This window comes from Anopheles ziemanni, chromosome 3 (genome assembly GCF_943734765.1).
Source record: "Anopheles ziemanni chromosome 3, idAnoZiCoDA_A2_x.2, whole genome shotgun sequence".
Lineage (NCBI taxonomy): Eukaryota > Metazoa > Arthropoda > Insecta > Diptera > Culicidae > Anopheles > Anopheles ziemanni.
Window position 1 is genome coordinate 43,104,408 of NC_080706.1, and position 12,266 is coordinate 43,116,673.

The 12,266-nt window shown below is 43.9% G+C and overlaps 3 protein-coding genes across 3 annotated transcripts; 1 reads left to right on the forward strand and 2 right to left on the reverse strand.

Moving 5' to 3' along the window:
- The first annotated feature begins 4,880 nt into the window (after window positions 1–4,880).
- On the forward strand, window positions 4,881–7,817 carry LOC131287919 (uncharacterized). Its single transcript, XM_058317013.1, has 5 exons — window positions 4,881–4,936; window positions 5,271–5,503; window positions 7,148–7,289; window positions 7,384–7,595; window positions 7,676–7,817. The coding sequence occupies exons 1-5, from the start codon at window positions 4,881–4,883 to the stop codon at window positions 7,807–7,809; spliced, it is 777 nt and encodes a 258-aa protein (XP_058172996.1). The 3' UTR covers window positions 7,810–7,817.
- Window positions 7,818–8,114: 297 nt separating this feature from the next.
- Window positions 8,115–10,621, reverse strand: LOC131286165 (mitosis initiation protein fs(1)Ya). Its single transcript, XM_058315060.1, has 3 exons — window positions 10,589–10,621; window positions 10,290–10,511; window positions 8,115–10,190 (listed from the first exon to the last, which is right to left on the reverse strand). Exons 1-3 carry the CDS (start codon window positions 10,604–10,606, stop codon window positions 8,160–8,162), a joined length of 2,271 nt encoding a protein of 756 aa, XP_058171043.1. The 5' UTR covers window positions 10,607–10,621; the 3' UTR covers window positions 8,115–8,159.
- A 42-nt stretch (window positions 10,622–10,663) lies between these two features.
- On the reverse strand, window positions 10,664–11,335 carry LOC131284787 (RNA-binding protein 48). The gene has a single exon (XM_058313646.1). It carries the CDS (start codon window positions 11,315–11,317, stop codon window positions 10,664–10,666), a length of 654 nt encoding a protein of 217 aa, XP_058169629.1. The 5' UTR covers window positions 11,318–11,335.
- Window positions 11,336–12,266: the final 931 nt, after the last annotated feature.

Sequence of the window (12,266 nt, forward strand, 5' to 3'; positions counted from 1 at the left end):
TTTTTTTTATCTTCTGCCGACGATGCGAGACGTGCTATAATGATTGTACTCAGCTTAGAGACAATCTGTGTGGAAACAGAGATCAAGGAAAATAGCGAAAAGGTAAGCGCCGTGCGTTGCGGTTGACGTCGGAAATTTCTTGCATGGAATGATTGTTAGTTTTTATTACTACAAAATCTTCCTTTTAAATTGCAGAACGTCATCGAGATCTAGCGCACATCTTTGTATCATCGTTATTAAAAGAAACGTTTTGTAAGAACGAATTGAATTCATATTTTCTTATAGTGATGATCAAGCTGGTTATGGACCCAAGAAGTAAAATAATATTCAAAAACATCTTTGGATTTTTTCAATCTCTGTATTCCCACGAAACAGAATGGAGTTATTATTTTATGGAAAATAAATCAATCATTCTTCGGTCAGAAACCATATTGCAATATCAATCAATATAAATATGACAATGTATTGTGCACATTAGTTAATGTTTTCGCAATCACCAATTAAAATTATTTCCACAGTATTAACCACCATTTTACAAAACATTATCAATTTTACATATTGAATATCATCATTTGCATCATTTTCAAATAATTAACGCATTTTTTAATGATTTGAGTTGGGGAAACTAATCCTATTTGCAACTAGTCTTCGGTTTCCTCATTTTTTTAAATTGATTGAAATGTTTTGTGCGAACAAAATATTCTCGAGAAGTTTATCAATCAAATTTAGATTATTTTTCAAAGTTTATCTTACGAATTAAAATTATTTTCCTTTCATTCATTGCACGTACAGTATGGTGACCTTCCGTTCGGCGCACTGACCTTCTGGAACCTATTTCCTAACGCGCTCCGCTTCCTACCGCAAATGATTTCACACTAGCGGCCGTAGCACCAACATGATACGTGCGATTTGACACACAATTACATAAGATTACATAACGAGCTGACGCTAGCCTTCTCGGGACACTTGACCTAGTGCTGAAAGTAGGTAGGTATGAGAAGACAGTTGCTTACCACCGGTGTACAAAGCAGCCGGTGAACTCCACCGAGCGCCCAAAGATGATCTGGGGACAGCAGCAGCATGGCATCTGAAGCCCTGTCGCATATTACTCGCCCGATCAAGCGCCGCAGCGTGACGACACACATTAGGTCGATCGGTTTCCATGCTCTTAATTCCATTTTTGGTCAATACGGGATGCCGGGGATCATATGTCGAAAACAAGGGGTGCATTTTCTCGGAACTAAAGTGTTCGGGAAACCAGCTAAACAGGCTCATAAAAGTAATACACCCACATTTTTGGCGCTCTGGCGCACGGTAGTATGGATTTTAAAAACCTTGGACGGGAGTAATAACGCTGTTTATCGTAATCATTGTAATGATAACTACCTTCCCAACCTTGGCCAGCAGTTGACGGGCACAAGCTAGTTTACATTGGGTTTTGCTTCTTTTTTCGTGCCATAAGTGAATTTGGGATTATTTTACACAGTATTATTTCAATACTGTGGCGGAGTATTTCCTATCAAGACGTGATCCCTTAAACACTTGATAGGTGTTTAAATTTAACTTAAAATATCTATGCCTGGATGGTCGCAACACACAAAAAGGTTATATTTTTTCGAGGTATCGCTAACGACCTCTGGTAGTTTAAAAAAAAACACACAGACTTCTCCCAATAACCTTCATCAATTGATAGCCATTGTGCGGCTTTACCACTCACTTTCCAACGATGGAACGCATTTGGAAACATATCTTTTGTTTACTCGATTCAAGGTGCACTATTTGACGTTTATGTTTACCTGTTTGCCACCAAACTAAACACGCTTAAAGCAGATGAACGAATTATTTTTTGCTACAAAGTTTTTATGCTCAATCCTGTTGCTAGCGGCATTTTAAATGGCTTCAGACTTCTAACATTGTTCGTTTTTTTTTCTCCAAATTGTTGAGGCAAAGAATAGCTCAGTATTGTAAATATGGATTGTATTTTGTTTAATTAGCATTTTTAAACAATGCCGATGTTGAACCAATTTCAACACTTGAAACAAGTCGGTTCAAACAAGTCGACTAAAGCTAATGTTAAACTAGCTTCTTGAGGATGGAGTAGTAAAAAACTTGAAAGCATTAAACAATAGATGCATAAAACATATCCACACATTAATAGATATAAATTAGCATTGTTGCACTCATTACTATAGGAATTGATTAGCGAAGACATTAAAAGGCTTTTTGTTGCTATTCAAATGGTTCAGGATTTCACGACGCCTGTTTCTTGGCCGAATAACTTCCTTATTGCTTGTCACGATTCGATAAGCATAGTCTCAACGAACGAATTAATGAGTAAATGATTGAATGAACACCTGTTTAATGGAATTGCAGACATTTTTAGACATTGAAGAACACTTTTATAACATGCATAGAAAAACAGAACATTTGCAGAAAGAAAAGTAACATCACATTGTTAAGCATAAAGACTGTTTGAAGGCGTGTGTCGTTAACGTACGTGCCGCCGATACCAAAAAGGAATTCACACGATCAGAAGGGAGATAGAACAAATCAAAATAAAAAAAATGTGTGTCATTTCAAATACATACATTCCTAACCAATATGCTTGAATCTTACCTTAGAAAATAGTGAACACTTAAACTCGAGATAAGTTCCACTTGCTAGCTACACTTGAGCTATCACTGTATAAACTAATCCACGATGGATAAGGACGGTTAAGGAGCTGCGCTCTGTTACCGTAAGTGGCAGAAGCGCTTGGAACACCGACACAATCGGGAACAAATTTTTCTCCGTGGAACCAATTCGTCTTCTTGTCAACCACTAAATAAAGCAGAAGGTTTGAGCTTCACTATCGTCAATTCCTTACGGAACTCTCTGTTTCCATCGAATAATTATCTCCTCGCTCTTAAAGGATAGCGCTATCTACGGATGAGTCGTGTCACGGCAATCTGAGCACACAGATTTTCACTTGTTTACACGCCCTTTAACAGCGGCTTCTCGGGTATGTTGTTTTATCTGCTGGAGGTAGATGATATTGAACACTTGTAACCACCAACAAGTCACATCAAGTCAGAGCAATTTGAAGATAATTTCCATCGACACTGATTTAACTCACTCAAGGGCTTTCTGGCAGCGAAAACTTTTTTTAACTTTTCCACCGAAACTATCCACTGCCTGGATGCAAATTGCAATATCACACACGTTATCGCAGCCTAAGCACGTCCTCTTTGGCGCTTATCTGGTCGCGAAACCTGCGATACTCATGGAGCGCGCGCGATCGACTGAGCGAACGATCGACGCGGCCGAGCGCTTTATTAATGCACCTGCGTCTGCCTCGTGACGTCATGCACGTAGCCGCGCATACTTTGGCGCTCTCACGCTTCGGTTCGCTCGCGATGCTGCGCCGCCGACGGCATGTTTACCAGCTCGACGCTTTAATCTCGGCGCGCTCGGTGACGTTTGGGGTATTCTTGTGGGGGTTCTGAAGGCTCGACCTGTTAGAACGGGGAAACCCCCAACACTAAGAAGGGTGCGCAGTTTTTGGGGGGCGGGAAAAACAAACGAGGTGTGTCTTTAAAGGGACTCTTCCGCGTGACTCACACCCCTGTGGATTTCGATGGGGCATTCATGAAACATGATGATTGGTTAATAGTTTAATGGTGTAAGAATCCGTTTAATTAAGATTGCCGTGGGTTTTCCTTTCTCATTTATCAATCCAACCCAAGCAGGAAGAATTGAATGTGTCACTTAATGTGCAGTATAAACTAAAAGGCACGCTTACCAAAGACATTGTGAATATTGCGGTCAAAGTTATTCTGAAGATGAATTTTCTTGAACAAAAAATGGCTAAAATGCTTCGTTCATTTTTGCAACACAAAAACCAAGTTTTTATATTAAACTTTGCAGCTTTAGACATACATAAACATTCATAAACTAAATATTATGGTGTAGGGGAAGAATTGGATTCTGACTTCAAGACATCTTAATAAATATGTTCAAACAGGTTAAATTTATGATTGATAAATCATTTCACATTAAAGAAAATTGGTTCTGAGTTCAGAATACTTAAATCTTAAAATCATCTAACTATTCTAATGTAAAGTTATTTTTGGGAAAAAATACATCACAGAGTGGCTCAAATTAAACCCAAATTTAACTACAAAACAGTATAGGAACCTTCATTTCAACAGAATAAAAAAGTGTAAAAGTCTTTTGTCTTTTCTTAAAAATGATCAGGTCACTAGGCGTTATTATTAAAGAGCTATGAGAAGCAACTGATATCAGTTGTTGACAAGGTTGGTTCGATAATGCAAGTTAGCTATTACGGAGAAACAAACGGCAATAGGGGTGTTTGGAATTATTGTATTATTTAAGATTAAAACTTATTCAAATGATGAAATAAATCGCTGGTATTTGTTTAATCAAATTTCTGCTGGAAATACAAAGCCATACTTTCGTGAAAGTAAACTATCAGGAAACAGTAATACAGTTTTACTGCAAAGTCTACCCTCCTTGAATTGTCCACCCTAGCGAGCTAATGTTCCCTTAATGTCGCGTCTATACGTCAACGGCAGCCATTGCACTTGGTCCTTGGACTTGATGCTTATGCAATGGGAGGAGTTACCGAGCAAAGGGGCGCACATGCGCAAACACGGGACCGACAGGACGATCGCACACGCGCCTGGGCAACCTATAAAAGGCTCTGTTCCATCGAAGGACGTTTGCATTCGATTCGTTGCAATCAGGGAAAGCGCCTAGAAGTTACTGGATTAAAGGGAAAATTGGCAAAAGACAAGGATTCGTGTGGAAAAGTGAGGACATTCGTGAAGCTCAAACTGTGTGCTGCTCGAAAGTGTTGGATTTGAAGATTCTTGCGAGCAATGGATAAAATCTGCCGCACTCAGCTTCCGGACTCGTCGTCATCGCCGCCACTGAGGTTGTAATCTGTCGTGGAAAAGGCCCGTGCATTCCCGTGTAGCTTATGCAACCATTTTCCGTTCTCTGAAAATATTCAATGAATATAAGACCGACCCGCGGAACCGTGCATGTCCCCTAGTATCCTAGCCGACGGACCCGGCAAAAATCGCGCCTTGCTTTAGTTGTCCCGTTAGGAGCCAAAATATTGTCGTGTTTCTGTGCGTTGTTGGTGTCTTGGTGTCAAGCCAGCCGGCGCTAAAACTGGTCCACTCGATTGTTCTCGCTTTCTTCCCTCTCTGCTGCGCGATGGATGTGCTGACGACGTGTTACAACAACCCGGCCACGGCCTACAGCGGAATCGGCTTCCACAGCTTTGATGACGAGCTGATTGCCGACCTGCCGTCCTGCGTGTACGCCAACCATCATCAGCTTGGGGCGGGCAGCAGCAATGGCAATGGTTCCGTTGCGGGCCACAGTAGCAACACCGGCGGACCGGGCCACAACCTGAACCTGAACAACTCCGGCAACCTACGGCTGAACCCGAACAGCCTGCGTCAAATGCAGCACCAGTATTTGCACCACACGGGTAAGATAGGTTGCTGTGTGCTTTTTGCGAACTGTTTTAGGGGCTTTAAGAATTAAGATTTTAATTGTGGTGATATCTTTAACCCTGCCAAGTGCAGTCGAATAAATCGGATAGTAGCGGTGTTTTAAAACCGGATATCCTTAAGCACATCTAATTAAGTGGGATTCGTAAAACTATCCACCAAACAAAAAAGTGAAAACCATTGCCTTTGGTGATCCACACATTATTTACATTCTCAAGGCGAATCAAAAGCGACCAAAATCAATCAATAACTTTAAAATAATTGCAAAAATTGAAAGTTATCTTTAAACATTGTTGTCACATGAAACAAGCACGTGTTTGATTCCGACAGAAGGGTGGTAAAAATATGTTAAATTTGTTATACTGCTTGTTTTGAATTATTAGCAATCTTTTCTCATTTTCCGTTGATTGTGTGAATTAAGGACCGAATTTCTGACCCAAAATCTCATAGTATGAATGTTTCACATTTCAACTGTTAATCATTTGTGTTCACGTCTTTTGTTTTTCTTGTATACATTTCTGATCCAAAAATGTATGGCACTTGCTTGTCTGTAAACCGAAACCAGACGAAGCACGTGTTAAATTTTGTAATGAAGCACATATGTATCTGGCAGAAAGGTGCGCTACAAAGGTACGACAAAATTACCGTATTTGGGTACGTACTCATGAGTTACAAAACCGGCGACATCAGTCTCCCTGATAAATGGATGTTAAATATTTACGGCATCGATGGCCAAGAAATGTGAGTTCAACAAGACGAACTTCGTGTCGTGCAAGGACCGAAGAAATTAATTAAACGAAATGAAAATTTAGCAAAATGGATGCGACAGACAATTGAAATTAAAATAATGCAATGTCTAGACACACTATTCACAAATATTTAATTACTGAAGCCAAAAAACTAATCAAATCATTTCACGAATAATAAATTATGTTTCTATTTATTTATTTGTTCGAAAAAAAAATCAAAAGCCAAGAAGTAGCCATATGTAAGAAAGTGTTTTTAGCGCCAAAATCGCTCTCGTAATATTGCGAGTTATTTTTAATTATCTAAAATTATTCCGCTTCAAGGTTCGTCCTGATTCATAGTGGTTTATTGTGAATGACTTTGCAACCCGAATGAACATAAATGCTTTGAAAATTGATTTAATTTCTACTAATATAAAAAAGCAACGTTTACATGCAAGCAGAACCAATAACTTAGACTTGTTGTGTTACATTTCTATACTCTGTTATCAGGCAAATTGCAACATGAACCAAATCCTTGCCATTTTGTGTGTTACTTCCGTGCCATAACACTTTTGAGCAATTATGCCCATTCGATCGAAACGGCGTTACGTAAACGCACACCGTCGATACCGATGATACCGACTGGAACTAATTTTATTGCATACTCTTTTGCGTTCACCTTGGCCAGAGTGACCTGGAGGAATGAATTTGATTCGAAGTGAGATTGATAGCGATATACCATCATGGGGCATGATTATTAACGCTGCCCATGTCCATCGAGGACGCGGAAGTACCTTCGGCTTTTACAGTCATCCACAATTTCATGATGTGTTTCAATAGACGCTCTGTACAAATGAGTTTATCTCGTTGCCCACCGACGTTTCTCGTTTACAGAATGTCTAGACTCTTCGACGCCGCCGAGTCCTTCGCTGTCGACCAACATGAGCCATCCGTACAATCCGGCCCCGTACAAGATGCAACGTCAGCAGACCAATGTCCGCGAACGGAAGCGTATGATGCGCTCCGCCCCGAATGGGTATGTTCCGCTTGGGCCTTCCCGAGAGACTAATGACCGTCATTCCAGGGTTCCCCCCACTAATGGTACAATTCTCTCGCGTTCTTCCCAATAGCAGCATTAACTCAGCGTTCGATGAGCTGCGCGTGCACGTGCCCACGTTCCCGTACGAGAAACGGCTCAGCAAAATCGACACGCTCCGGCTAGCGATTGCGTACATAGCGTTGTTGCGTGAGGTCCTGGAAGCGGACTACGATCCACTGACGTACGTCGAAAAGTGCCTCCGTGGCGAAATCAAGGCTGATCGAGCGCACTGGAACACGAGCGGTAATGTCTACGACTGATAAACGACCGAGGTAGCGAATTGTGTAAATAAAAACCGCTTGGTTTCCTTTCCCGTTTTACAGATCTCACCGCGCGACTGTCGTGGATCAATTGGGAAAATCTTGGCGTTCATCCCGGTCGGCGTACCATACTGACTTCGCTGGCGTTGGGCTCATCGGAGAGCCTGGCATGTGGACCCCCACCGCATCTTATCTAGACCTAGGGTAGGGGTCTCTCGTCTCGTTTCGATGTCTTCCGTTCGTTTCTAGTCGTCGTTTGCCAACAGATACAACTATTGGTTTGCTACTTTTACAGTATTCACATTGCTCGTCTATTGGTGGTTTACAAGAAGCACCCTAAAGAAAAGAATATCTCACCAATAAAATCGTAGAATAGAACGCACCCGATTGTTGCTGTTTCAAACAATTCAAAAACATATATTTTCATCGTTCAAATTCCAGTGAATGGCAAATAAGTAACATTCTTCCCTAAAGCATATAACATACTAAAATATAAACACAAACTTCCCAGGAAGCATTCGGTGGTCGGAAGATCTAAGAAAGTTGCCTAACCTATCATACCGTTAGAGCTGCTGCCGCTGCCACTGCTCGTATTGCGGAGGCGCTGAATCGGTTGCCGTGCCTGGATACGTTTCCGCTTCGCTACCGGACTGTTGCATTGCACTTTCGGAACAGCCATCGTAGCCGGGGCGAACGTCCGCGAGTAGACCGTCGTGACTGCACGCCGACGCTTCTTTCCGTTCGTGCCCGACAGTATTCGATATTCGTCCGAGCCGGACGAGGACGTGCGAACCGAAGACCCTGCCCCATCGGAACCTTTGTAGCGACTCTTCAGATAGTCCGCAAACGAAACAGCTCTTTGCACCAGCCCTACACCTCCTCCACCACCTCCACTTCCTCTTGCAGCTTGAGACACCTCCACGTTGGCACGGCTTCCAGCCGCAAGTTCTTCCTGTACGTCACCCCGTGACGCCAGCCGAATGACGTTCGAAACGATCGACCACAGTCGGCCACCATTTTGCGTTTTTGCCGCTCCAACGGCCGTTTGAGATTTCTTCTTCCACTGGTCCTTGTCTTCCATCGCAGGGAGCTTCGAGCTTCGTGGCGGCGGATAGAACACTTCATCCAATGTGGAATCCTGCTCATCGGTTTCTTCAACCGACGCGTCATACGCTTTGAATGTATCGCCAAGACCGACCGCCGAACAGCTGAAGCTGCGCACGGGAAGCGTCGACGATGGCGTGCCCCAGACATCGTCCCCTTCGATGCTCTTCTCATCCGTCAGGTTGTGCTTTGAAGACGGTTCGTCAAAATTGATCGTCTTTTTAACAGTCGCTTGTTTTGGGGTGCGAGGATAGGCCGGTTCGTCCTGCTTCCGGAAATTGTTGCGATTTTCTCGATCAGCCGGCTCGTCTTCAGTCGAGCTCCACAGGGTGTCCATGTCCCGGTGGGTCTCGTAATACTCTGAGGGTTCCGAAGAGTTGTTGGTAGATTCCGATTCCTGGAACATTCTCATTCGCCCACTGTCCACGGATGCGGTCTTGGTCAGCATGCGGACGGAGTTTTCACGACGCGTTTGCTGGGAATGGTCCGTTCCGTTCGATGTGACGCTTCCACCCCGCCGCTTCAGCACCGGTGTGGTGCGCAGGTCGAGCGGGTCACGTACCGGCGACGCGATCATACTGTTCACTCCGCTGCTCATCGTCGAATTGAAGCTCATCTTACGCTGAGTGCCGGGCAGTAGCATCTTAGAGTACGCACCGGTGTGCTGTGCGATGGCCCGCTGGATACTCTTCGACATCACCTGCCTCAGCGGGGTCGCAGCCGCCTTCGATCGGTTCGTGCGAATGATCGCCGCCCGTACCTTATTCAGCTCGTCCGGCATACTACTGGGCGGTGGTGGAGGAGGCGGTACCGGTTGCGGTTGTGGGGGACTTTCGAGCTCTTCCGTGCGGCTATCGGTTTCGCTGCCGCTGCTACAGTGTATGCTCGACATCTGTCCCATCGTGGCCGAATAGGATTCATTCGGGTGCTTTAGCGCCATGATCGATGGCATTATCTGCCACTGGTACATCGGTGTCGAGGTGGTGCGGACCAACTTGCGCCTATTTCCTGCCGGTCCTCCACCGGGTGCATCGACCCGCAGCATACCAGACGCGTTCGCCTCCGACGTGTTGTTCGTCACCGAGAGTATACTGTCGAAACTTTGACGACTCTTGCGCTTCCACCGAAGGTTGATCTTGGTCAGGGGCGTCAACAGCGCTTCGTCCACTTCCTCGATTTTGTTTTCCGGGTCGGCGAAAGGTTGCAAATCGCCGGGCAAAATGCTACTCTTGCGACGACCACTCGTATTCGGCGGTTGGTGCCGGTTCACCACCGGGCCACCATCATCGTTCGCGAGGGTTTGAGCAGTTGCAAAGTTCTCCTTATTTTCAACCTCGTCCGTATGTGTTACCGGTTCCGCACAAATCGGCTTGCTACTTTCCAAATGACATTCGCTTTCCTTGCCGGGTTCATTGCTCGCGCAAACCATGAAACACTTGTTGACATTCTTGAAATCCTCGAGGGTATAGAAAACCTAAAAATGAAAAAGGAAAAATTACCCTTTCCATAACCTCACAAGATAGACAATTTAACACGCTATAGAAAAGCTTTTAGTTAGTAGCACAAACTTTACCTTCTCACAACGATTGCAACGCAGCGGTAGATGATCTTTCAGTATATGAACGATCAATAAATTGTTTGGCGTTATTTTGGTATCCCTCCGCAGGGGAAATGGCCGGTTGTTGCAGATGTAGCAAATTTTACGTATCATGGTGGCTTCCTGATGGCTGCCATCTTCGTGTCGCTGGCGGCACTTGGCACAACAGAACACCTGTTCGCAAGTACGGCACTGGACCTGTCGTTTGAGTCGGTTTGAAGAAAAACACACATTTGATTCGACAATTGTTACCTATTAATTATTGTTCGGCTTACCTCTTTCGGGATAATCATATCGACTTATGTTCTCTTGTTGTGTTTGAAAAGCGAGCCTGACCGAGGCGCAGGTACTCATACCCTTTTGAGCTTCTTCGCCGGTCTGTGCACACTACTGCTGCGGTGTCCTGCTGTTCGGTCCCGGTCGGGAGCCTGTGAGTCCTGCTCGGTCACCAATACACCGGCAGAATTGGAGTAATGCTGAGGGATTTGCTTCGATGTGTCGCGAGCCAGCTTCAATCGATAGCGCACCTCGGACTTTCGCTGTGCCAGCTTCGCCCGCACGTCCGCGACACTTTCACGCTCCGGTGCGTACGATATGTGCAGTATTCCGCCGTAAAAATTTCGTGCGTCAAGAAATTTTTTCGCTTGCCTCGCTTTTTCCAGCTTTACGAGGCACACATGGAATACGTCGGTGAATGGTTCCGGCCGTATGCAAATGTCCGCGTCCGCACCGTCGTTCTCTTGCAGCCAGGCGTTTGTGATATTTTGAATACTTTCAATCGGTCCGAAACGGGCAAACTCTTGGCGGAGTTCGCGAAGCAAATCGATCTGGGGTACACCGAACACAAGCAGGTGGCGTGATTCGTTCGCTACCGAATATGCACGCACCGCGGTCAGCTGGCGCGACCGGCGATAGAGTGGACGATTTTGGCAATATTTTTGACGAACGTGATGATCTACGCTGCTTCTGGGGGGAGAATTCTTGTGATTTGGTTCACCATTCATGGTACAACCATGTGGTATTTATTGTATGATAAAATTAGCTTGTTTTGAATGCAGGAACCGGCAGGAAAAAAAACTTTCGGTCGCCTTTTTGTTTGTTTACCAAAATATCCTTTCCACGTTTGACAGATTGGGGTTTAACTTGCAATTCATGTATAAACCTTGGTACGTACGTTGGTTTTTGAGCACGAAAATTTAAAAATTTTCAAAATTTCGTTTTGTTAAATTGTGTAGTATCGATCGTGTAGTATCGAGTAAAAAATCGATTTGCTTTAGTTTGTTTACAATAGATTTAACTAACAAATTCGATAAAAGAAAGATTTTAAAATGGAACAATTTAGTTCATTTTTCAACGGACAATTCAAAGCACCATGAAACACTGCTACCAACTGAAAAAAGCCTCGAAAGTCAAAGTTAAAAATGGCATCTTGCCGCAAAACTAGTGATGAGAAAACTGAATCCCTACAGGGATTCGAATCTTTCGATTAAAATCCATCCGGAGATCCGGATCTCCGAATCCGAATCCAAAACCGTCACATTATGCTTGCACATTGAATAGGCAAGTTCGTTCGTTTTTATAAATTTTGTCTGAATCAAATCGTTAGAATCTGCCAAATGGGATCCAAATCTTTAAAATCCGTCAAATGGGATTCGAATCTTTGGAATCCCTCTAGGGATCGAATCTTCAAATCTTCCGAATCCCGATTCTGCCAACACTACGCAAAACGTTTCATTACCTCACTTACCTAAAGCCGGATGAAGAAGCGTTTTCGTCCGCCTCATTCCTCTTTGACCGATCGTATCAGGTAGTACTGCAATTGGTAAAATGTGAATTTCATCATCAACTTCCTACCTGAACTAGTTACAAAACCGGAGCTCACTCGAGGTGAAATAGAACAGTTTCATTACAGCGGTCGAAGCAGGCGCACGAAAGTGTTCCGTTCGTCTGAAA

What these genes read in the sequence shown, in the direction of transcription:
- LOC131286165 (XM_058315060.1), bottom strand. An exon ending in GTTGCAATCGTTGTGAGAAG is followed by an intron (nt 10,191 to 10,289) that starts GTAAAGTTTGTG and finishes TTTCATTTTTAG; the next exon opens with GTTTTCTATACCCTCGAGGA.
- LOC131284787 (XM_058313646.1), bottom strand. Translation starts at nt 11,317, where the DNA reads ATGAATGGTGAACCAAATCACAAGAATTCTCCCCCCAGAAGCAGCGTA.
- LOC131287919 (XM_058317013.1), top strand. Translation starts at nt 4,881, where the DNA reads ATGGATAAAATCTGCCGCACTCAGCTTCCGGACTCGTCGTCATCGCCG. An exon ending in CCAGTATTTGCACCACACGG is followed by an intron (nt 5,504 to 7,147) that starts GTAAGATAGGTT and finishes TCTCGTTTACAG; the next exon opens with AATGTCTAGACTCTTCGACG. An exon ending in ATGCGCTCCGCCCCGAATGG is followed by an intron (nt 7,290 to 7,383) that starts GTATGTTCCGCT and finishes TCTTCCCAATAG; the next exon opens with CAGCATTAACTCAGCGTTCG.